This window comes from Sebastes fasciatus, chromosome 7, assembly GCF_043250625.1.
Source record: "Sebastes fasciatus isolate fSebFas1 chromosome 7, fSebFas1.pri, whole genome shotgun sequence".
NCBI classification, from domain to species: Eukaryota; Metazoa; Chordata; class Actinopteri; order Perciformes; family Sebastidae; genus Sebastes; species Sebastes fasciatus.
This window is the reverse complement of record NC_133801.1, coordinates 2,692,354-2,717,404: the sequence shown is the minus strand read 5'-3', so window position 1 is coordinate 2,717,404 and position 25,051 is coordinate 2,692,354. Positions and strand designations below refer to the sequence as shown.

At 44.2% G+C, this 25,051-nt stretch overlaps 1 protein-coding gene across 6 annotated transcripts in view; it reads left to right on the top strand.

The window, feature by feature from the left end:
- LOC141771100 (leucine-rich repeat and fibronectin type III domain-containing protein 1-like protein) overlaps positions 1-25,051 on the top strand; it is a 389,487-nt gene that overhangs the window by 349,246 nt on the left and 15,190 nt on the right. For all 6 annotated transcript variants that reach the window (XM_074641026.1, XM_074641023.1, XM_074641022.1 and 3 more), the window contains 3 exons: positions 21,235-21,418; positions 21,919-22,132; positions 22,225-22,499. In XM_074641026.1, coding sequence (XP_074497127.1) covers positions 21,235-21,418; positions 21,919-22,132; positions 22,225-22,349 — 523 coding nt within the window. In that variant the 3' untranslated portion in view covers positions 22,350-22,499. The remainder of the gene's footprint in view (positions 1-21,234; positions 21,419-21,918; positions 22,133-22,224; positions 22,500-25,051) is intronic.

Below are 25,051 nucleotides of genomic sequence, written 5' to 3'. Positions count from 1 at the left end.
AAACAAATACATCTTGCATAAAATATACTGACCAAACACATAATATAATGTGGAGCAGCGCAAATGAGGAAGCCAGAAAAAAGTTCCCTGCAGGAATCTTTTGTTCCGTCTCCATTTGCACACGCTAATCACCAGATGTGGGTTTCAGAGCATGTTTCAGGCTCCAGCTGCCAAGTGGCTGAGTGTGAACCCTCCATCAGCCCGTGATACTGAGTGACCACCGGATGGTCCCATCAGCCCGCTCCAGCCAGCTCTGTAACCTAGCAACGCCATCCAGGACGCATAATTGAGTGTTATTACGAAGCATTTGGAGGCCTGACAGATGACAGTTTGAAATGTGTCCACAGCCTCAATTCTCATTTTAACCAGAAACCAAAGACACTCAAGTGTCCGTTTCCAACCCTATATTGGAGGGAACATGTGGTCAACTGCAGAGCGTCCAAATGGATCATTTCACATTGAACCGTGGGGGTGACCTGATGGTTTCACCTCGACTGGGAGGGTGTCGCACTCGCAGGGTTTAATGCCCCGTTTGTCATATGAGATACAGAGATATCATTTTAACAGCATTATAAAGAAATTGTTAATGTATGCTTCATTTCCATTTATGTCGTGTGACACAGATTTATAATTTATTAAAAGAGAAAAGGCTTTATATTTGTAGCTGGAGAGATGAGAGTAGATGAGAGTAGATGAGTTCTCTTGTGTCTGTACCAATGTGATGCAAACAGACAGGGAGCCGTGCCGTTATTTACTGTGTATTTCCAGAGTTTCTACAGTATTTCCAACAGGTACTGCTGGGCCTCTCTCCTCTTTTAACATCCACTCTACTGTGGCCACCCGAAGGCACGGAGACGCAGCCTTCTTGTGTTTCAAAGGTCAACAGTTTGATTCCCCGGCTCGGCTGGGAAAATACGGGAGTAGAGTACGGGAAGCAAAATCGCTGTTGTTGTTCCCTTGAGCTCTGTGTTTTTATGTAATTCAACAGACAAACCTCTCTTCAAATCAAACTTTAAATAACTATTTTTATGAATTAAGATATCTGATGAAGGTCTGATTACATCCAGTTTTTGTTCCTGCTGGCCACCGTACTCTTTCTCCCATCACGACCAGGCAGTCATGTCTTTGTGCGGTGGCTTTTCTGGCCTCCCTTGTAATCCGTGATTCAACTAAAAGCACCCGTTTCAGCTCACAGTGGCGGTACTTATACTTTTGACTTTAAGTGCATCACATTTTATAACACAAGTGGAGCTCTCTGGCAGAGTTATTGGCCTCTCCTCTGTACGCTGTAATAGAGGAGACTCACGACGCCCACCGTGCCCTCTCCGCCCCGCCTCTGCAGTCTGGTCCCGGGCTTCACAGAGACTCTGCAGTCGGCACCGAGCCGTTCATCTTCACATACTGATGCAACACTTCACATCCATTGTTGTGACTACTATCTCTTGTGTTTTAAGATGGTTTCATGTTGGGATGCTCTTTGTATGTAAAGTATCTGTCTACTGTCACGTTCTGGCCTCTTATTGGCTGAGCACCATCTCGTTCTTTGTGATTCCTGAAACAGGAGGGCTGAGTGTTATGTTGATAAACCCGGGAGAGGTCTGCAGACATGCTGAGTCCATCCAGGTCGGCCGTGGCCGGAGGCATTATGCTTTCAGGTCATCCGACGCCTGTTGGGAATTTCCTCAAATTTGGCACAATATTTTGGTGGTCGATGTTGGAAAGCTAGCATCATTTGAAAGTAGCATCATCTCAGGAGCTCAATCTAAACCCCACTCCCATCCCCTCGGGGCTCCTTCCAAGGCAACGGCCCCCCACACACATGCACGAGGACCGTCGCATCATAACTACTTCACAGACACAGAGCGGAGAGAGGACCTCAACTCAACAACGCTACCTCATGACAAGTAACCGCGGCAGTGCTACTGCAGGGCTGAGTTCTCTCTTCCATTCTCCAGGAAACGTGCGGCGACACGCTTTGAGTTCAGGCTGGTGCACGCCAAGGGTAGAGTACGAGCAGGGAGGCATCTGATTGGTTCTCTCCAAGCGGACCGCGAGGCAGTGATTGGTAGACGTTTCTACAGGATTACAGCAGCTACAGATGACGCCTCTTCTCCGGTCCTTTTTCAGAGCTCATCAGTAATGGATCGCTGTCGGGGTGTAAAGACCATTTCAACCAATATAACAAATAGTGTCTACAGGAGAACATCATCAACCCTGCCTTTAAATGAAATTCTTCAAATTTGGCACAAACTTCCACTTGGACTCAAGGATCAACTGATTCAATTTTGGTTGTCAAAGGTCAAGATCACTGCGACCCCACAAAACACTGGAGCCGATCCCAAATGTTCTTCCTCCTTTTTCGTTCATTTCGTTACATGCACAACGTTTTTTCAAAATAAACATCCGTCTCACAGGAAACAACTTCCTGAGGTTTGTGACAACAGAACCACATAGTTAGGTTTAGGAATAGATGGTGGTTTGGGTTAAAATAACTCCGGAAGTGGCGTTACTTTTCTTACGTGACAAATAAATCAAAGTTGACTTCTGTCTTCACACGGGACATGAACGCCAGTCTCCTGGCCGAAATTTCTGTATTTTTTGAGCCACCCATCCCCCCGACCTCCTTCCTGCACGGTGTTTGCTGCTCTTTATACTTCCTGATTCATGATTACATGAATTATAAACAAATTGTTTTTTTTGTAGGTGTAGCTCTGAATATTGTACGAGACCAGCCTGACTGGTATCTTAATATTTTAAACTATACCCAGCCCTAAAATCTGCCCCCCCCACTATCCTAAAAGTCTGGATGCAGTGAGCTTCCCCAAACTGTGCACAGCCTTTTCCTGCCCTTTATCTTTCCAGGGAAAGTCGAGCGGTCCTGCCCCCTGCTATTCCCCGGCCTGCTTCACATTCACATTTGGGAGCCGTCCAATTCTGCTGAGCTGCATTAACTGTGTGAACTGAGCAGCTGCAGTGAGCTGGTTGTGCAGCAGCAGCAGCTCTGGGGTTCATCATGGAAGTTGTTGAGGGATGGCGGGAGGAGGGGGGTTGGAGGTTACTCGTTCGTTTTCCCGGCCGCTGATCTTCCGGTCCGGAGCCGCTGGCTCTTCCCTGTAGGCCGCCGCTGCCCTATCGTAATGGCATGACAAATGGGGCAATGAGATTTTTTTAGAAGTTCAGTGACCATCATCACGGTTATAACTTCTGACCATGCCACAGGGGAGCTGAACAAATTATGCATTACACATGAAATAGATGTAAAAAAAAAATCTTCTCCAGGTTTTTTTTTAAATTGGGCGCCGATCAACTGATGTTTCCTCTCCCACTAGCACAGCCTCTCCTCTTCTCTGACAGAGCATCACTTCAGCTCACGTTATTCAGCCAAAGACTGACTGTAGCTGCACAAACAAAAGATGTTGCAAACAGGAAAAGTCTAGCAAATATAATATCTATAGGTAGCTGTAAAAATCAAGGCCATTGGTTCAACACAGACAATAGACGTATTATGAGGGAAAGAAAGGAAGGATGGCTCTGAGAACATCAGGCCAGATGGTGTCGACTCTCCTGAGAGAGAGAGATTGATGGAGATTGAGATGTTGGAGTTGGACCTTTCTTTAAATCTGGATATAAATTTGACTCGTATAACTATCGAGGTATACTCTATGTGTGAGTAGCAACTTTAGAAAGTTATTCTGAAACATCCTCAACGGCAAAGTTTCATTCATCAGCAACAAATCATATGTTATTCAGTCACAACTAGGGATGTTAATAGTTAACCGTTAACCGACATTAAGCATTTTAACTGATTAACGCTATCGGCAAGCAAAGTGCGGGAGCTTGGCTCGGTTCTTGAGGAGTTGTAGCATTTACTCACCGACAAATAAACTGTACGAACACTGCTACTGCTACGTTCCCAGCTATAACTGAAAACTTCATACTCACCATCACACACACACAGTCTGTCGGACACTCGCTAACGTTACGCTGGGCAGACACACTGCTGACAACCTCGCAGCTAAACTAACAGATGCGGTGGAGACTTATTTGGGACAATACACACAGCGTCGTGGCTGCTACAGTAACTCTCCTGGACGGGTGTTGTCTGTTGTGTTCTTACACTGCAGCTAGTGATAAATGATGGATTTAACCTGTTTGCGCATTGGCTCGTCGTTGCAGCTGGGCGGCGTGTTTGGCACTAAAAATAGCACCGCTTCATGTGACGCACTAATCTTGTCAGTTAATAATCGGTTAACGAGGGTCGGTTATCGGTTTAAAAAAAAAAGTAAAAGAATTAGCCCCCCCTAGTCACAACGTGATCAGTAGTTATGTCCACCAAAATGACTTTTTTTTCTCCTTCATATTACATTTTAAAAAAGCAACATGTGGCACATTGCATAAACAAAATGCATGAAATCAGTTTTTCCTAAAATAAGCATGATTCATGTTTTTCTAGTTGTGTTCAGGGACTTAAAGCTCCTGGTTAAGGTTTCGGGAAAGACTGTGGTCAATATGGAAAATGTCAACGATGTGTTTTCTTTATTAATATTTACTTTACTTTATTTTCCCATGTTTTTTGTGTCGAAGCGACTTATGGGGACAACACTTTCTGAAACTGGTCAAGTATTGAGGGATAACGCTGCAGACGGCAGCCGCTAAACGAGCTGTAATGTAATCCTTTGGGGCAACCTGGCACCGTCAGTTTACGTCCACTAAAGGTTCTTGTTTTTTCCTCAGATTGTTATTATAAGTGTCTGAGAACATTATGGAAAGGAGCCTACTGAGACAGAAAGTCTTGTTCTTACCTTCCTCTTCCTGTTTGTTATTGTGTCATGTGACTTGTTGCCTGAAGACAACGGTGGAAACGTGAGTGAGAGTTGGAGAGAAGCTTAGTGTTATCTAAAAGAATTTCACTATCCTGGTCGAATATGTAGATGATTTCATAACGAGATTTCTCTGAGCGAGACGCACAATAACAAACAGACCGGATCAAGCGAAAGGTAAGAAAAATGATTCATGTCTTTGTAGGGTCCTTTCCATAATGTTGTCAGACACTTATAATAACAATCTGAGTCTGTCAGCGACGTAAACTGACGGGACCAGGTTGCCTCGAATGATTACATCACAGCCCATTTTCCAGCTGCCGTCTGCAGCGTTCTCTCGATACTGGATCAGTTTCAGAAAATGTTGTCCCCATTAGTCACTTAATGTTATTTCTATATCTGTGTAAGTACATTAAGAGAGATGCATAAAAGCCAGAGTCTAATTCCTTGTATGTACCAAAACCAAAATCTGTCCCTAACCTTAACCAAAGTCCTTCTGCTGCCTAAACCTAACCACACGTAGGACTCAGGATGTGAACCATAACATGTTGTAACTGAATCTTAGCAGCACTTCCATTTCTATCAAAATGTATTTGGCAAAACAAACTACTAATATCTAAATATAATTTGAGCAGTGAGAGAGAGCAAGAAGGAGACAGAAGAGTGTGAACGGAGTATGTGGGAAGGATGGAGAGAGAGAGAGAGAGAGAGAGAGAGAGTAGAAAGCTGGTTTGGTGGTGCAGTCAGACTGCGTGGTTTCCATCTCACCTCCTCCTCCTCGCTGCTGTTTTTTTTTTTTCATCTCAGTTTCCTCGCACTCTCAGGTTTTCAGTTAAACGTGCTGCGCTGGCAGAAAAGTGGAGAACTGAAGCGTCGAGATAACAGATCGACATTTCCTCATCTCTCTCTCTCTCTCTCTCTCTCTCTCTCTCTCTCTCCCTCCCTCCTCTCCGGGTCTGCTGGACTCTCTGTAGATGATGTCGGGACGGGGGGGTGAGGAAACCAAGTTGTGTTTTTTTTCACAATATGCCTTCCTTCTTCTCAATTCTGCCTCAGGGCTAGAACAACCTGACCAGCTTTATCCTTCACCTCTCTCTCTGTTTCTCTCTCTCTCTCTCTCTCTCTCTCTCTGTCTCTCTCTCACACACTAAGGATTATGGGTCCAGGGAGAGATCAACCTCTGTCAGCAGCAGGAAATGAATCTATTGATTCTCCTTCCTTTAATATTCTCTTCTGCTCCTCTTTCTCTTTCTGTCCCGGACCAGGAATATGTGTGTCTGCATGAAAGGCTTTATAAAGCACGCTGTGAGAAAGTGTGTGTGTGTGTTTGTGTGTGTGTGTGTGTGTGTGTGTGTGTGTGTGCTGGCTTTCTAATTACCATCCTGCCTGGCTCTCGAAGGAGAGATTAAAGAAGAGAGAAAGTAGAAAGGCGGAGGGAGGCAGTGATGGAGAAGGGGTGGACTGATGCTGTGCTGTGAATAAGAGAAGATGTGTCTTTGACTCAGCTGATGCAGAGATAGGTGGATGGGAGTGAGGGAGGAAGGAGGGAGGAAGAAGAGGGTCCAGGAAATGACAGCTGATCATATTCTGCTGAGATGATGAGGCATCAGCTTTCCTCTTTTTTCTACACCTCTCTCTTTTTTCTATCAGACCTTTTAGAAAGTCACTGTAATGTCATCTTCTCCTCCCTCGCTCCATCACATCACCTCCGTACGTACGCGCCTCATCCCTCCTGCACCTTCCTCTCTCTGCTCTCCCTCCATCAGCCAAATGTCACTTTGCCCCGCTGGGTCTCCAGTTAGCAAACCTCCAGTACGGGAGACGACAGCCGGGCTTTTAGGCTGAGATCAAATCAAAAGGTTTTCTCTCCAGCTCAGACTCAGAGCTCGGCTCTCAGTGTCACCGCTACAGACAGCAGGAGGTCACGTCTAACATCAGCTGTGGCGCCACATAAAAGTTAAAACACAGTCATTTTAAGAGTTTCTGTGTCAGCAAAAGACATCAGGAGCTATTTTTTTGTAGTGGTTGTAAGAATGGCAGTTGTTCCAACGGCTAATGCTCTCTGGTCAGATATCTCAAACATTATCTGATGGATTTACAATGAATTTTAGCTTAAAATTAGGGATGCACCGATAAAGCTTTTTTTCAGACCGAGTACAAGTACAAGTACTTACATTTGGGTACTCTTCCGATACCGAGTACCGATACTCAGAGTACTTCTCTGTGCCAAAAGACCCTCGTTAACAGCCAGCTGGAGGGTGTGAGCGACACACGGCAGGCTGGGGAGTCCCGCATACGAGGCGGTGCGCCGCCACCGGCTCTAGGTCGGCTTGGAAAGGCTCGGGGAGAAGGTGCTTCCCGGGGCCGTGGACAAAGCACTCGCTGCGCCTTCTCTCCCCGTCGGGGAGGGACGCACCCCCCTGCCCCGGTGCGACCGTCGATCGGGGCGAGACATCGTGGAAGGGTGTAACATGGGCCAAGGAAGAACTGGTTATGGACCAGACTTGCTTTGTCTTTGCATTGTACTTTTACCAGAAAGACGCATTATGTCTTTTATGAGTCCTGTAAGTTAACATTTATGTCACTTGCTATCTCCCGTCTCTACCTACTGCCTTCAGTGTCTCTTTATAATGAGGAGTAGAATTAACATTTCTCTCTGCAAGTCATCCCCACACACCCAGCTGACCAGTGTCTATATCTGACACCATTATCTCCTGACCTCACTCACCTGCCTCAGTCACTCGTCCGCCTTCTCTTTACCAGAAACACCCACACACACACACGTCTCCATGTGTGTGATAAAGTAAAGACAACCTGAGGCCACGCTGACCTTTTTCCCACTAATGATGGCCGCTCTCTTCTCTGCCAGCTGTCTCTCTTTTTATCTTTCCTCTCCGTCTCTTTGTCTGACTCACTTGCTCGCCATTTTACGTCCCATCAGTGTCTCTCAGTCTCCGTTTCCATGTCCTATTCAGAGTTTTTAAATTGAGCTAACATAAAATCTGACAAATGTGAGCTACTTCCATTCAACTGTGTCTTTAGGTGAAGGCAGGACAATATTACCTCGTGTTTATCTGCAGTATAATTTGGTTCATTTGGTCCGGACCAAAGAGGGAAAAAACAAAATGCTAAGCTGTTGTATTTTAGTTCTGGTCCGGTTCCTGTTCACACTGAACCAAGACGAGTGAGCATGAAGTTATACGGACCGACAGGTAACTCGTTGATTGGACAGTTTTGTGTGATTGTCATCCTGCATCATCGGGATCCAGGTGGGGAAATCAAATTCTGGTGAGTGACCGAAGTTTGTGCAGCACTTAAACGCTCCCAGATGAGCCCCCAGGAAGAGCGCCGGTCGTCGATCCGGACTTTCTCAGTGGCCAAACGGCGGTACTGCAACTTCCGTGTCCGTCACGTGATGCCATTGGGCCCAAAAATACTTTTTCACATAGACTTACATTGGGAAAGAGACGTCTGTAACTCAGCGGATACGTTTTTTTTAGGTGAATCAACTTCACAGTATGAACACTCTAATAGCCCTTATTTAAAAAATGAAGTTTTTAAAGTTGTACTGTAAAACGCACTAATAGCTGAATCCAGAGTTATTTCCCTTCCTCCGTTCATGTGAGTGAGACCCAGACCGAGGCTGGAGCACAAGCCGTGACGACGGTCATGACGTTGGGACCCCGTTGCCGAGTCATGTGACCGAGCGGACACTACGCCGCATGTTCCAATGTACCCAAGATCCGCATACTTTTCCAGACGGAAGTTGAGCCATTTAGGCTCCATGGGTCACAGAGTAACTTTCATAGGAGTGAACGGGGCTCTGCCTCCAACGCTGTATCCATCGCTCTTAATACATCCATGATCTAGCCATGCACATAGTTTCTCTTAACAGGCTGATGAGATATTTCATGAGATATCAGCCTCCAAAACGTCTTCTTCCTCCTCAACAATGAAGACGAATAGAGTTTTATTTGTGCTCCTCAAAAACAATTCAATAACAACGTGTCTTTCACAAAACGGTTTTCTTCAGTCGAAAGTAGGAGGGAAATCTGATGACCGTTACATCTTTGGATTATCACGACTGAGGAAGTTGTCTCTGCAAAAACACACTGTTGTTGAGTTTTCAATTTCCATTGTAATGTGGTGATGGAAAAAAGAATCTCAAAAGTTTGTTGTTATTGTGTTGATCTCCCCGTTTAAATACTGTGGTTATGTGTATTCGGTGTTTGAGACTCAAAACGCTGTTTGCTGCACACATGGCAGATTGGTTATCGATCTATTCAAGTGGAAATTAAATTTACCAACAGCAAAAAACGTAGGATTCTAATGCAGCTTTAATTTATTTTACATTTAACATTTTCCATAAGTGTTTATGCGACTATTTCCAAGTTAAACTGAGAGCTCAGACAGACAGGAAGGAGAGTTTTGCTGATACTTATTATTCCAGCTGACAGACAGACATCGGTTATCACTTTCTTTAGCTGCTCCCGCTTTCATTCACACCGTCTCTGTGATACCAAAAAACTTCTTGTGTATTGAGTTGTGAATGAGCCATCGTATTATTAAACGAGTGCCTGGACGGGTTGTTTTGTCCGTCTCTTCATCTGCACAAGGATGCTCATTCTTCTTCTTCTCCTACACTCACAATTTATCTTGTCTTCTTTGCTGTTCTCTCTCCTCTGCTCTCTTTCTGTCCTTATTGATATTCAGAGGATGAGAGGTGATGAAACCGAGGATATGTCGAGAAACTCTCACCCTGACCTTGTGTCTGTGGGTGCGAAGGGATTTTCCATTTATATTTTATACCTTTAGTGTGCTGTGTAATCTCCATTAAGTCACCTTTTCAGGAACTGAAACAAAATGAATAAATAGAAGATTGTTGGTGTTTTGATGACAATTAATTATCAGGTCTGAAGTTTCATGTTCCATGAAAGCATGTTTTGGTCATTAAACTGGTTCACATGTTTCCTGCTGTTGGATCACCGGTGAGCTTTCCTCTCTGCCTCCCTCGGCTCGGTGTCGTCAGATGGCTGACAGTCTGCCAGGTGCTTCCCTCCGGTTCACTACTAATTGTATATCTCTGACTCACCGCTGTCAATTACACACTCAGCTTGTTGGCCGGCTCCCCCCCCCCCCCAGCCTGTAGGGTTTTTTATTGGTACATCCTTATTCAAACATCCATCTAATAGTGCCTTCAACTGAAACTAGTGATCTCGTGTTTACAACATGGGAAGTCGTGTACACGATATGCTTGGCGTTCAAGTGGTTAAGTCGTGAGAACACTGCTTCTAATTAACAGCAATATCAACGTTACTGTCGGCGTCTAGAAGCCACAGAGGATAACGATTTAGAAAGCTAGCAAGCGTGTAACATAACGTAGTAGGACAACTGAAAACACCGGACACACTGACAACAACAATAATATCAATCTCATGTGTAATATCACTGTTCATTGTGTGCAATATTAATTAGGGATGTGCATTACAAGCAAAAATACTATTCAAAAATCCCTGCGACTCACTCAACAACAAACAAACAACATTAATGTTAACTGTGATAGCTTACACAAGTCAGGCACATTTTTAAGAGTCTAAAAGATTTGAACACCATACGGAGATGAATAGAAACCAATAGCTGCTAAAGGAAAATAGATGCTAAGGGAGGGAAAAAAACGTCCAAAAATCTAAAACTGTAAAGTGTGCATTCAAAAATGGTCTGCAGAAATGAGAAGTAGACATGAGGATCTAAACTTTGCTTTAATGAAAGTGTTCTAAAGGTGATGGCATGCTTCAAGAACTACATTCACTGAAGTAGAAGTAGTCAAAAACGGAAATACTGAAGTATCTCAAGATTGCACTCAGGTACACACTGGAGTAAATATGTATTTAGTTACTTTCCACAAGTGTGTAGCTAATTGTAGGCATTTCTTTTTTTTTATCAGTATTTTTCTTTTTACCAGGAAAATAAATTATCTTTCTCTGATGCCTCGACCAGCAGGACGATTCCTGCGGACGTTTTTTTTTTATCTGTCATTGCTATGGTTCAGGTTTGGCACAAAAACTCGAGGTTAAGGTTGCAGACATGGTTAAAAGAACACAATGTTGGTGGGGATGGGAAACTGGCAACAATCCAACCCGGTATCACGCCGTGAGTGTGTAATAGACCTGCTTGTGCACCATAGGAAAGCGTGTCAGTGTCACATTTTGCCTCGCGGAGACGTGAATATCACACGCCTGTATTTACGTGCAGCACCAGCAGGGCGCGAAAGAACCACTGACTTGGGTTTAGGCAAGAAAACCACTTAGTTAGGGGTAAGGGAAAACATCATGGTTGGGCTTAAAACAGGTACGTAAACTACAGAAACAAGGTGACGTCCCAAACCTTCACTACAAAACACGTGACAAACATCATTAACATAACTTACAAAACAAAACACCGGTCTCGAACACGGGGTCCCAGTTGAAAGTCCTGTGTTTGTTGGATCCATCCAGCCGCCCACCATAAGTGCTCTTTCTATACTTTATGTAGTACATTAACCAGCTCTGAGGTTAAGACTTCTGTCACTACAAACCACTGCTTTTTCATGCGGGTGTGTAATATTAAATAACGTTATTGATCCAATCCAGAGTGATGTAGGAATGATGTCAGTGTCTTGTTGACGGTTTAACAGGAAGTGTAGTTCAACCAATAAAGGAATCAAACCTGTGACCTTTCCTCTAAAGACAATAAAAGATATATGCTTGCGTTTCCAGAGGCGGGTTGAGCTACATTTCCGTGTCATTTAATAATGGAGCATAAAAGGAATGGAGGCATACGGCCACTTCATACATATAGATTGTGAACACGAGGAGCGGTGGAAATGAAATGTAACCCGAGTGATGGGCTGGATTTAGTGTCGTGCCTCGTCTGAAATCCTGAGTGGCTCTATTTCACACGGCTGTGGCCGCTGCATTATTCACTAAGCTGTCATGAACAGGCAGAGAGGCAACACTTGAGGTCACGCTTCTCTTTAAATCCTGTATGGCATTCAACGTATTTCATATCATTATGAGCATTGCATTATTCACAACTATTAAATGACAACACACTGCCACGCTGACATATTTAAACTGCAATTATCTTGGATCTTTCCTGGTTTTCATTGTGCAGGATTCTAACTCGCTCCGTGCCCAAGGCAAGGGTGATGTAGAACATGAAGGGTAACCTTCACTCGCTGTACGATCCAACTGCTGCTATTCATTTCATTTGAGTGTGTCGTAACTCTTCTAAATACACTGAGACGCTGGATTTACACAAGGAGGTTTCTAAATGTCTGTTATCATTCTAAACAAAACAATGAAGTAAGAAGAAGAACACTGGAATTCATATACACCGATCAGCCAGAACATCATGACCACCTGCCTAATATTGAGTAGGTTCCCCTGTTGCAGCCAAAAACAGCCCTGACCCGTCAAGGCATGGACTCCACTAGACCTCTGAAGGTCTGCTGTGGTATCTGGCACCAAGCCGTCAGTAGCAGATCCTTTAAGTCCTGTAATTTGCGATGTGGGGCCTCCGTGGATCGGACTTGTTTGTCCAGCACATCCCACAGATGCTCCATTGGATCGAGATCTGGAGAATTTGGAGGCCGAGTCAACACCTCCAACTCGTTGCCATCTACATGATGTCAAAGAATTGCTCCGTGGTCCAGTTCTGCTCACCATGTGCCCATTGTAGGTGCTTTTGGTGATGGACACGGGTCAGCACGGGGCACCCTGACCGGTCTGCAGCTACGCAGCCCCGTATGCAACAAACTACAAACTGCTCCTCACTGTGTGTTCTGACACCTTTCTATCAGAACCAGCATGAACTTTTCCAGCAGTTTGAGCTCCAGTAGCTCTTCTGTTGGTGGGACCTCCGTGGATCAGACTTGTTTGTCCAGCACATCCCACAGATGCTCCATCGTTACCCCACTGCCAGGGGTTATTGTAACCAGATGTTATTAACTTCACGGATTTAGAAAACAAGCATACATTTCATGAAAAGAACAAACATTCAGTAAATCTGATGCGTCTCCACACACTGCGTAACTTTGACTCAAATCTTAGTCTAAAGATAACCCCCCAAAACAACGGGATGAATAACTTTTTTCGGGTCATTAATATCTTCTAAATTTGATGAAGATGGGATGAAGTGTTGTGTAGTGCAGTGAAGGTCCCTGTGTGAAAACTAGTTGTTGGGGAGAAAGAGGTGAACACCTGGCGGCGTCTGTGAAGTCCTCTGCTAATAAAACAGACAAACTGAACAGAATCTCTTTGTTTCATGGAAACAACCAAGAAAGAAGAAAAACAAATCCCCAAATGTCACACATCAGAGCATATCACGGAATGATTTGTCCACTAAAGCTATAAAGAGAAGAAATGTCTTTAGCTTGCTATAATGTGCCTTCCTCCGGCCTTTGAGCTACACCGGGAGTTGAACAGCCAACTCTGACGGTGCTGCTGGGTTCGCTGTGTAGAGTTCTGTCTGGAAGCCTCAGGCTGAGACATGAGCAGCAACAAGGCCACAGGCAACAATAGCAGCTGTACGATCAGTGTGTGTGTGTGTGTGTGTGTGTGTGTGTGTGTGTGTGTGTGTGTGTGTTAGTGCCTGAGGCCTTCATTCAACCATTAGTCTGACCCAGAACACTGCAGCACTTATAGACCAGACCTCTATAATAGACCGAGACCCTCTAGCACACACACACATGCACACATGCTCGTATAGACACACACATGCACACACTCACTTTGAGGCTCTTTTCTTTAGACGCTATCGCTCTGTCTTTTTCCTTTTACTCTCCCTCCATGTTTCCTTCTCTGAAACACAAACACACACACACACACACACACACACACACACACAGATGCCCAGCGGGTCAGGCTAGGCTTTATAATTCCATTCCATGTCTCGTCACCTCCGCTCCAGTGTTGATAAATAGGTACTGCCCTGCACCGGCTGACACCTGAATAATATATAGGACACACACACACACACAGGAACACACAGACAAAGTCATCTGCAGGAACACACACACACACACACACATAGAGAATACAGGTGTAAACACAGATACAAACACACACTCTCTCTCTCACTGTTTCAGTCTCTCAGATTCAGTTGTAATCCATAAATAAAGTGCAGCACTGACAGAGCTGGTTGACAAATCTCCCTTAATGCGCTTAATTTGAGATTGCGATTAGGGATGCACCGATAACACTTTTTTTCGGACCGAGTACAAGTACAAGTACTTACATTTGGGTACTCCCCGATACCGAGTACAGATACGAGTACTTCTCTGTGCCAAAAGGCCCTTGTTAACAGCCAGCTGGAGGGTGTGAGCGACACACGGCAGGCTGGGGCGTCCCGCATACGAGGTGGTGTGCAGCAACCGGCTCTAGGTCGGCTTGGAAAGGCTCCTGGCAAAGGTGCTTCCCAGGGCCGTGGACAAAGTATCACCGGGGCAGACTGTCCTTAGTGCGCCCCAACTGCGGGGCCTGCCCACATAAAAAAAGGCGCCAGGGGTCTACGGTGGTGTTTGCAACCCACCCGACCCGTCTTGAAACACAGACCAAGAAGTCTAACCCAAGCGTGAGTCAGAGGGTGCAAGCAAAACCCCGTGGCGTAACGAAAGTGAGGGCCGGCGCGCGCCAGCTGAGCGCGTGCAATAGGACCCAAAAGATGGTGACGGGAGGTTAACGTCACGCTGCCGTAAAGTGGTATCGGTGCCGTTGTATCGGAGCCGTTTTGCGAGTACGAGTACATGAGCACGGTATCGGACCCGGTACTGGTATCGGACCCGGTACTGGTATCGGTATCGGTGCATCCCTAATTGTGATTAACTATTTAAATCCATTGACAGCCCTACATTATATAATATGATTTGAGTCAAATATATATATATATATATATATATATATAATATATCTCTTAGTGGAACCTTTTTAGGCACATTACTACGTAGTCTACCGTGTGGATGAGTGGGTCCAGCGTCAGCAGTAATCTTGGTGTTTCAGAGGGTGGCCTAGTTCACAGCTCCCATGTTTCTCCGCTCAATTATCATTCCATCGATAACATCTCCTTCTCTCTCTCTCTCTCTCTCTCTCTCTCTCTCTCTCTCTGCAGCCCAGAATACTCCGTCTTTGTTCTCCTCAGTCCTTTTAACAAGCTGTTCTCTCGTCTTTCCTCCATCGCTATCTGTACTCAAATTAGTTAAGGAATCGGAACAGGCTCTCGATCATCTTAAGGGTGGCACAGTTAAAAGTCCTTTACTGCTTTTTTTGTGTGTCTGAACAGCCACTGTAAGGCCAGCTGTCTGCAACACAGCAGCAGCTTTGTTTCAGGAGTTAAGTGTGAAACCTCACTTCCTGTCATGGCGAAGAGTAACACGACTGACAAGTAGACGCAGCATTATCATATCTAGCAGTGTGACAGTGGAGAAGCTGTCCATGTTCATGGTAATGAAGGAACATGTCACCCAGAGCAACGGAGTGGCTCATTGGTGTGTTTTAAATGGAGCTCTATGGCTCAGAGGAGGAAGAGATACCAGGCTGTGATACACATGAAATACTTGTTATTTTCATTGTTGGTTTGAGTCTTTGTTATGGAATATTTTGACGATAAGAAAAATATGGAATATCACCAGATTTATCCTTTTATACAATTTCTCCCAGCAACAAAGAAGAGCTCTGCTGCACGATTCAGTCTTTTCCTTTCTTACTATTCTGAAAGTGGAAACGTGACATGTCGTGTAGGCTGCCATCTGCTGCTTGTGACCATGTTGTGTCGGAATTTTAGCAAATATTTGACCAATTTGTACAATATAATGTTCAGACTAAGAACCGCCATTGATTGAAGAAAGTCCCTCTTCCATCGCAGTCTGGCAAACATTGATTATCTGGTTACCATGGCACCCGGCAGTGGGGGGGATATATTAGACAGCAAGTGAACATTTTGAACTTTGTGTTGGAAGCAGAGAAAATGGTCCAGCGTAAGGATGTGAGTGACTTTGACGAGGGCCAGATAGTGCTGCTTAGACGACCGGGTCAGAGCATCTTCAGAACTGCAGCTCTTGTGGGATGTTCCCGGTCTGCAGTGGTCAGGACCTACCAAAAGTGGTCCGAGGAAGGAGAACCGGTGAACCGGCGACAGGGTCAGACCCGAGGCTCATTGATGCACGTGGGGAGCGTAGGCTGGCCCGTGTTGTCCGATCCAATAGAAGAGCTACTGGAGCTCAAACTGCTGAAACAGTTAATACTGGTTCTGATAGAAAGGTGTCAGAACACACAGTGAGGAGCAGTTTGTTGCGTATGGGGCTGCGTAGCCGCAGACCGGTCAGGGTGCCCGTGCTGACCCTTGTCCATCGCCAAAAGCGCCTACAATGGGCACGTGGTGAACATCAGAACTGGACCACAGAGCGATGGAAGAAGGTGGCCTGTTCTGATGAATTTTCTTTTACATCATGTGGATTGCAACGAGTTGGAGGTGTTGACTCGGCTGCTAAATTCTCCAGATCTCGATCCAATGGAGCATCTGTGGGATGTGCTGGACAAACAAGTCCGATCCTTGGAGGCCCCACCTCGCAACTTACAGAACTTAAAGGATCTGCTACTGACGGCTTGGTGCCAGATACCACAGCAGACCTTCACAGGTCTAGTGGAGTCCATGCCTCGACGGGTCAGGGCTGTTTTGGTGACAAAAAGGGGGACCTCCTCAATACCAGGCCGGTGGTCATGTGTTCTGGCTGATCGGTGTATAACAGAAGTACTCTAGTAATCATTTTTTACACTACGTCACCTGGCCTGGCTCACGATGGCGTGCAGTATGCGATTTCTTAGCGAGAATACTACAGATCCAAGACGAACAGGTTGACAGAAGGGCGGGACTCCGAGGAAAAAGTCACATTACAAATCTGTCTGCTACTTCAGCACCACGGACAGCAGCGTGGATTCATCAAGCTGATATTCCAGAGCCACGGTCGGTGCATTTTGGTCATATTGGCCTCAGTTTGCCTTCTGATTATGTGGATTACATTACATACAAATTGATTATGTGGGTTATATACGAATTACGGTGCATGATTTTTCGTAGGTACAGCTGCAAACTGTGAGAACAGACTTGAGGGAGAAGTTAAGTTTATGAATCAGCTTCAAGATCAAGGAAGTAAAAATAGGATTTTGTAGTGATTTTTAGTGACAAATATTAATAATTTAAAGGGACTGTTTGTAACTTCTTACACGTATAAATCATTGTGGGTCGATGTCCCACGCGCACTCGCGTGTGGCTACGCTGTTCAGACTCAGACTCCAACAATAACTACACGGTAGCACCAAAACCTCTTGGTTGTATCTAGTGAAGCCCGTCTGTTAAACAGTGTTGGCCGCGGTCGGAGGACGCGGGGGAGACCGTAGCTTCGGTCTCCAGGACCGGAGTCTCTGCTGTACTCTGCTCCTCTGCTCCTCTGCCTGCCTTCACTCACACACCGCGCTCGTTCTCACTCTTTCACTCCACTCTCACGTGCATGCTGCTCACTCCACACTGCAGAAGAGTTAGTTTAGCTCTGAGAATATCTAGTGAATGTTCAGTGGACGTTTGTGCAGAAATAACTGCTGCAGCTCCTCCAGACCAACAGAGGTTTCCCGTGTCTTGTGAAGTGACGGGGCTCCGCAGAGAGAAACGTTATCGTCTCCGACCAAAACTCCGGCGTCTCCCCCGTTCCCTCCGGCCGCGGTCGGGAGGCTGAGGCAGGAAAAGCCAACACTAGGATCAGCAGTGATTCATGGAGAGACCTTGGTCTGGTCAGCTAACATTACTGCCAAGCAGCTGAAATATAGAGTGATATTGTGCTTTTAGCTGACGTGTGTCGCCTCACTGTTTTGACCGATGCTCGTTCAGGTCTATTTAGAGCGAGCAAGCGCGAGCAACAGGACGCTGACTTTCGTTGACTTAACGGACACAGGTGTCGCTGTTAACAAGACATTTCTGATTCTTACAAAGACTCCCTTTAATAACATCAAGCATCAGTGCTCCTGAAAATGTTAATGCTACAACACAAAGTAAGCTGATTGGGCGTAACGCTATGGAGATAAGTTTCCCCCAAAGATCATCTTCTTAATAGGGATGGAGAATAAAATGGGTGTGCTGCTTCAGGTCAATAGACTTCTATCATCTGTCCAGCACAGTGTTGACCGTAGAGGTCTGCTCTCTGCATCACTAACTGAAACATGTCGTTTGTATATTCTCATTCTCTCGTCATGTCTCTTGTCTGTGTTGTCTCGCCTTCCCCTCGTTTCTCCGCGTCCTCCACCGTGACACTTCTTTATTTTCCTCTTTTCCTTTTTCCGTCTTATCTTGTCGCCTCTTTCTCCTCAGTGTCTTCTTCTTTGTCTGTCTTCTGCCTCCCTCCATATTTCCCCTTTACACCGCCGTCTTCCTCGCCTCCCGTCTGTCTTTAATCTCACTCTACCTTCGTACCCTTTGATTTTCAAGTTGGAAATTGCAAGTGCTACATCCCTCATTCCCTGTTCTCGTCTCCTCCGTCTGTCTGTCTTTCCTCTCTGTGTATATTCTCTCCACTTCAATTTTCTGCTTCAACTTCAATCTTTTGTGTTATTGGAAAAGTCCTCTGCTCTTTCTTCTCTTTACCAGAACTATTGTGTTGGATCTCTGCTTCTGTTTGTCTCCAGGACAACTGGAACAGAAGTCATTACAACCAGCAGAGCTGCAACATCAATACAATAATGTCACATGTGAGCATGAGGACTATCTGGTCAGGATTAAATAGAGACGCACTGAGACAGAAAGATAAGGAACAAAATATAATTCAACTGCATAACGGATAAGATCCATCAAACATGAGGTCAATTTATTAACTGAAATAGAATTAAAACAATAATAAAAGCCAATATGCGACCACTCTTTTTAATAATAATAATAATAATAATAATAATAAAAATAAACATTATTTATTGACCATTTCCATGCATGACAAGTAGCTCAAGTGCTTTAAAAAAATTGCAACTTTTAAACAAGGGCAAATATAGTAGACAATAAAAAGTGAGATATTATATAAGGAAATTAAAAAAAATAGAGACCCTTAAAAATAATAAAAAATTTAGAGAATTAATTAAAAAAAAGAAGTGACATTAAGTAAAAGCCAAATTAAATAATAATAATAATAATAATAATAATAATTATAATAAACATTATTTATTGACCATTTTCATACATGACAAGTAGCTCAAGTAGGCAAATATCGTAGACAATAAAACGACAGAGATGCTAAATTATATAAGGAAAATAAAAAATAGAGACCATTACAAATAATAAAACATTTAGAGAATTAATTAAAAAAATAATAAGTGACATTAATTATAAGCCAAATTAAATAATAATAATAATAATAATCATAATCATAATAATCATAGTAATAATAATAATAATACATTTTATTTATAGAGCATTTTTCATGAAACTGAAGGATTATTATTTTGCATGACATTTAAAAACACATTACTACATTTAACAAAATGCATGCATGTTTTGCAAGCGTAAAAACGTTTTTGCAATATTTCCAGATGTTTTGGTGGGTTTCCATTCAGGTTTTTCATGCGTAAATTGAAAATGTGGATGGACACACACCTAGAGACTTTAAAGACTGGGATTATGACTTCCAGTTTGCATCTGAAGACCTATGACTTTACTTGGGCCTCGCCCCAAAAGACTCAAAGAACCTAATTGTACTTGCTGTTGGCATGGTTCCAGGGTTAACTCTCTGTGCAGCTGAATTGTTAGAGCGTGGCTCTGAGACCGCCGGGGTCGGGAGATTCAATTCCCCTCAGCCAGTGAAAAGTTGTGGTATTTTCTGATAGTTTGTGTAACAATGGACGGAACAACCCATCCAGCACAACAATAGTCTGAGAAATAGTTTTGTAAAATAGCTTTTCCCGAGTTTTATTAATCTTAAAGTTATTGCACGAGGGAGGAATTACTTGGCGACAGAGAGAAGTCCATTTATGTCAGTTCCTTCATTCGGTCTGGTTCAATACACAGCAGCAGACCTCTCCGCCGCCGGCCTCCCCCTGTCCTCCTCGAGCACAGAATAATTGTCAGAGTCACGGAGAAAAATGAAATTGATTTTTGCTCCTGTGGTTAAGCCTGTAATTACTGTAACATTAATATGGGACTTTCAAGGAATCTCTGCACAGAAAATTACCAAGTCATGGTACAAACGTTCCGACGAGTTAATCTGAGCTCTGCCGTGTTTAACCCTGTGGTTGATTGTGTATGTCCAGATGAGTATGATGACCTTTGACACCCGGAAAAGGAACCAAGATGAAAATGTGTCAAACTACAAGGCTCATTTACCAGCTTTTTTGGAGCTTTCAGCCTCATCTCTTGGTCATGTGAAGTTGGCAACACATGATCAAAGCGTTTGTTAATGTGGTAACAGGTGCTCATACAGTACATGTAGGCAGATCTTAACTATGTCTCGGTTCAAAGATGATGTTGATCTTCCTCCATCCATCCACTGACACCCGGTCGTTGACCTTTGTCCCCTTCCCAGTCGATGCCGTGACGGTTATGGTCCGGTGTTCCGGCCCCATTTCCCAACTCGTCACATACCGACGCTGTGTCGCCGACCGTTGACATCTGATACTGACACACAAGGCACCCTTTAGCGTCTGTATGAGATGCATCAGGCATTCAACTAACTCCAGTGTAAACTAGGGCTGTCAGCGTTAACGGGATAATAACGTGTTTACGTAAATTTGTTTTAACGCCACTAATTTCTTTAACACATTAACACAACTTGTGATTTTTAGGTTGTTGCAGACTCAGTTTTAAAGCTAGAGTGAAGATACTGGTATCATATGCAACTACAAAACCTGATGAATCCATCGGTACCAACCATGTCACACTAGCTTGTCGTGAAGGAGGATAAATAACGCGCCAAACTTATGCTAAATTTTGGCGAGGAAAAACTGTCATGTCCATTTTCAAAGGGGTCCCTTGACCTCTGACCTCCAGATATGTGAATGTAAATGGGTTCTATGGGTACCCACAAGTCTCCCCTTTACAGACATGCCCACTTTATGATAATCACATGTGATCTGATAGAAGAAGAAGAGCTCTGGACTGTCACTCTCAATGTATCTCTAACTCTAATATGAACACCAAAAAGAAGTATGGAGTATCATGCTTACTATCTGCTGGACTTCTGCTAACTTCCTGCTCTCTGTGATTGTGAATGACGTTTCTCTGCTCCTGTTGTTAAGGATCTAAAATTGAAATAATTCTCTCTCCACAACCTGAACCCCTGTTCTATAAATAATCTGCAAATCAGGACAAAACAGATTGAAACTGTGTTTGTCTCTGTCTTCCTCTCATTCAGGATGATCCCAGCCAACCACAAGTACTTCCTGCTGAGTGACCTGGCGTCATCGCGGGACTACGAGCTGTGTGTTTTGGCCGTCTACGACGACGGCATCACCGCCCTGACGGGCACCAAGCTGGTGGGCTGCGTGTCCTTCACCACGGAGACGGAGTACGGACGCTGTCACTCGATACGGGACCAGGTTAGTGTGTTACACCTTGTATCAGTCTTTCACTCAAAAGATTCTGTGTGGTTGTAAATAACAGGCAAATTCACAGTTAAACATAGTATATGGAAAATAAACTGTCCAGTAATAAATGAATATTGACTGAGGTTTAAATCAATCTATTCATTTTCCAGTGATTGACGTTGTTGCATTTTCTTTCTAGGACATACCACCCACACCAGTGTGTAGTGTCCCCCGCGTTTGAATTTATTCTGCAGCACTTTACAGGTTCTTGTTCAGGTTGATGTAAAAGTTTGATTCCAAGGTCAAAGATGAACTTCAAAACACAAATAATTAGCCAGTTTTAAAGCTCCCAGTAAAGGATGATTTGGTTTAATGTTGAGTTTGTTTTTTGATGTAATGTTGTTGGTGAATCATGACGGTGAAAGGAGAGGTCAGACACAACGACGCACTGCCGTTTATAAATCCTAGGATCTGCAAACACCAGGCTAACTGTCTGCATGTTTCTTCTCCAGTTCCTGGGAGGTACCATGATCATCATCATCGGGGGGATCATCGTGGCCTCTGTCCTCGTCTTCATCTTCATCCTCCTGATGAAGTACAAGCTGCACAGTAACCACTACAAGCAGAAAGCCGCCGCCCGCCACGCCAACGTCTGCTCCCAGACCAACGGAGGAGGAGGAGGAGGAGCCAACATCCTGCCTCCATGCTCCTCCTCTGCAGGGCAGGGTAACTGGAGCAAGAATGGACGAGGAGAAGGAAATATGTGACTCTCCTTCGTCCCCTGCTCCTAATAATGCCTCCGTCTCGTTGTCTCCTAGGTGGAGGTGGTAATAAAAACTCCCAGCCGTCGTCGTCAGCGGAGGGGATGGGAGCGGCTTCTCTTCGAGGGACGACTGTAGTGGACTTAAATCCCGCCTGCGACGATGACGCCATCTCTCAATAACACACAAGAAACTGTCATTCAAACCCACAACTCACCAATCTCTAAGACCCAAACCAATACTCCACCTCCCTCCCCCTGTTTTTGATTTGTTTTGTTGCTGGTACCTGGAGCAAAACTCCACTTTACGCCGAGGAGCGGCTCCTGTCATTGGTGAGTAAAAAACTATGTATTGCGATTTTTTATCAATATATTTGCTTCATTTCAGTCTATGTGGAGGTAGAAGGAAGTTACCGCTTTTATTGTGGTAGTCTGAGTAACGTGACGTCATATCCGTTCCGTATCCGTCAACCAAAACAAACCACAGCGAGCCGAAACAAGGAAGTATAAAACATCGGAGTGTCGCCGTGGATACGACCTGCACCCTCACATGTTAAATCCAGCGTGGTAAACACTACACATCCAGTAAAGGATGGAAACACTTTGGGTTTTTCACATTGACAGGAAAAGCAGAGCTAGACAGAGCAGAGTGAATTCAGTTAAATATGGTACACAGTAGTGCAGCCAGAAAGACGGGGGAGGAGAGAGGCTGATAGAGAGAGAGAGAGAGAGAGAGAGAGAGAGAGAGAGTTTGAAGTTTGTTTGAAATTGAAATGTGAAACAGACGGGCGCTGAGAGAGGACGAGGCAGAGAGGACATGGCAGTGGGCTGCTTTAGTAAACCATGCGGACAAAGTTCATTCAGCCTGCATGGCTGAGCACTCTTCCATTAGAAACACGCTTTAATGAACAGTCACTCACCTGGATAAAACACACACACACACACAAGCTCTCACACACCTGGGTGTTGCAGGTACGCGATGCTGCTACCTCAGGTTGAATGGAGAAGGCACTCACCATTAAATCACACTGTGCAAAGAGCCTACACACACACACATTTAGCTGGTAACATCACCAGTTGTTTCATGTTAATAAGGACTGTAAACATTAGTTACTACTTTCATTATGGGTATAAAGACACTTATACAAAGCCATAGTTTACACTTGATGTGTTATTGACCTGCTTAATGCATTATATGTCAACATATTCTCATACAACGGTTCGTATGATATCTTAAGAAAAGTTAGTCCTCATTTTTGTGCATTTTCCGACAAATGTCCAGAGTGAATATCCGCCACAGTTTTTTCAAAATAAACTTCACAGGAAACAGCTTCCTTAGGTTTAGCCTACAAAACTCACGAGGAGCTCACAAATTATGCTCCATGGCGCTTACTATTTCCAACAATGAGTTGGCCCATAACAGCCCGGGGTGGATAAAACTAACAGTTAAACCGAAACCAAACACTCGCGGCTGTACAGCAAATGTATTCGGGTCCCCCAAGTAACCTTATTGGCCACCGCTCAGAAAACTGTTGTATGAGCGAGCCACCAGAGCACACCGCCACGACAGGATAAGATGCCTCCGAGACACTGAGCTCACAATGAAGCAAGAACGTCCGCGGATACGCTCAGCTTCACGCCGGTAACGTCTGTCAGCATGCAGCTCCCGTTGCCACACCGGACGGCGACATGAGCTGGTTTACGGTCCCACCGGACTTTTACCCTCAGTCACACTGTGCTTCACTTGACCCACACAACCTACCAGCTAGGGCTGCACAATTATGGCCAAAATGATAATCACGATTATTTTAATCAATATTGAGGTCACGATTATATTACATTTCAGAAACAAAATATTTTTATTTCAATTTCACATTTAAATAAAGAAAGCCCTGCTTTCACTTCCATGTGGTGCTACATTTCAACCATCAAAAACTCTAAATGTTATCCTTTTGCTTTGTTATTTTCATCTATATTAGTTAAATATATAAAAACACAAAATTCAAATGATTAGGAAATTAATTGTTGTATTTATATTTAAATATTTGCTTTGATTACAAAAATTCTTGGCATTAGTAGTTATAATTATATATCTTAAGCTGCTTAGAGCTAGTGTTAGGAAGTTAACTGGTCATATTGCTGTGAAAACGTCTCCTTCAAACAACTGGATTTATTCACCAAAATAGCCCAATATGCATTTTTACTGAGTAGAGCTTGAACGCATCATAACGTAACACAATGGAACCTCCGTTTGACGGTTCATCTCTAGCTGTTAGTTTAGTAAGCGTTTGATTTATGCAGTTTTCGATGAGCATTTAGTGATTCATATTTGGTTAATTGTGCAGCCCTGGTACCGGCCCGACGCGGAACAGACAAAGGGCAGACTCAGCGCCAGCAGCTGCCTTTTATCATCTAATCACTGCCAGTGCACTACATTACAGGTCCGGCCGGAACAATCATTCCCCAACGTCAGTTCCACCTGGCTACATCAACACACAACACGGCTGAGCGAGTTAGCTAAGCTAACTGTTGAGGTAACTTTGTGAATAAAGCCCCAGATGAACTCTTCTCCAGACTAGTAACTGACAGTGTGATTATCTCACAGGTCAGCCAAAACTCAAATTTCCCTGATTTTATCAGTTAGCATTAGTTAGATTTTCTCACCATATCACCCTGTACTACTTTCTCTCTCTACCTTGGGCAAACACATTCTCTCTATTACTTCCTGTTGCTTCTTCCTCCCAAAACAAACACATGTTGTTTCCCTCCCCGTGTCTCCCTCCCTCTAGTCATTTGTTTGATTTTAATGAGTTGTTGTTTTGTTTTGATGCCTTCCTTCTCTTCTCATCTCCTTTCATATCCGAGTTCAAGGTCGTTCTGTTCGT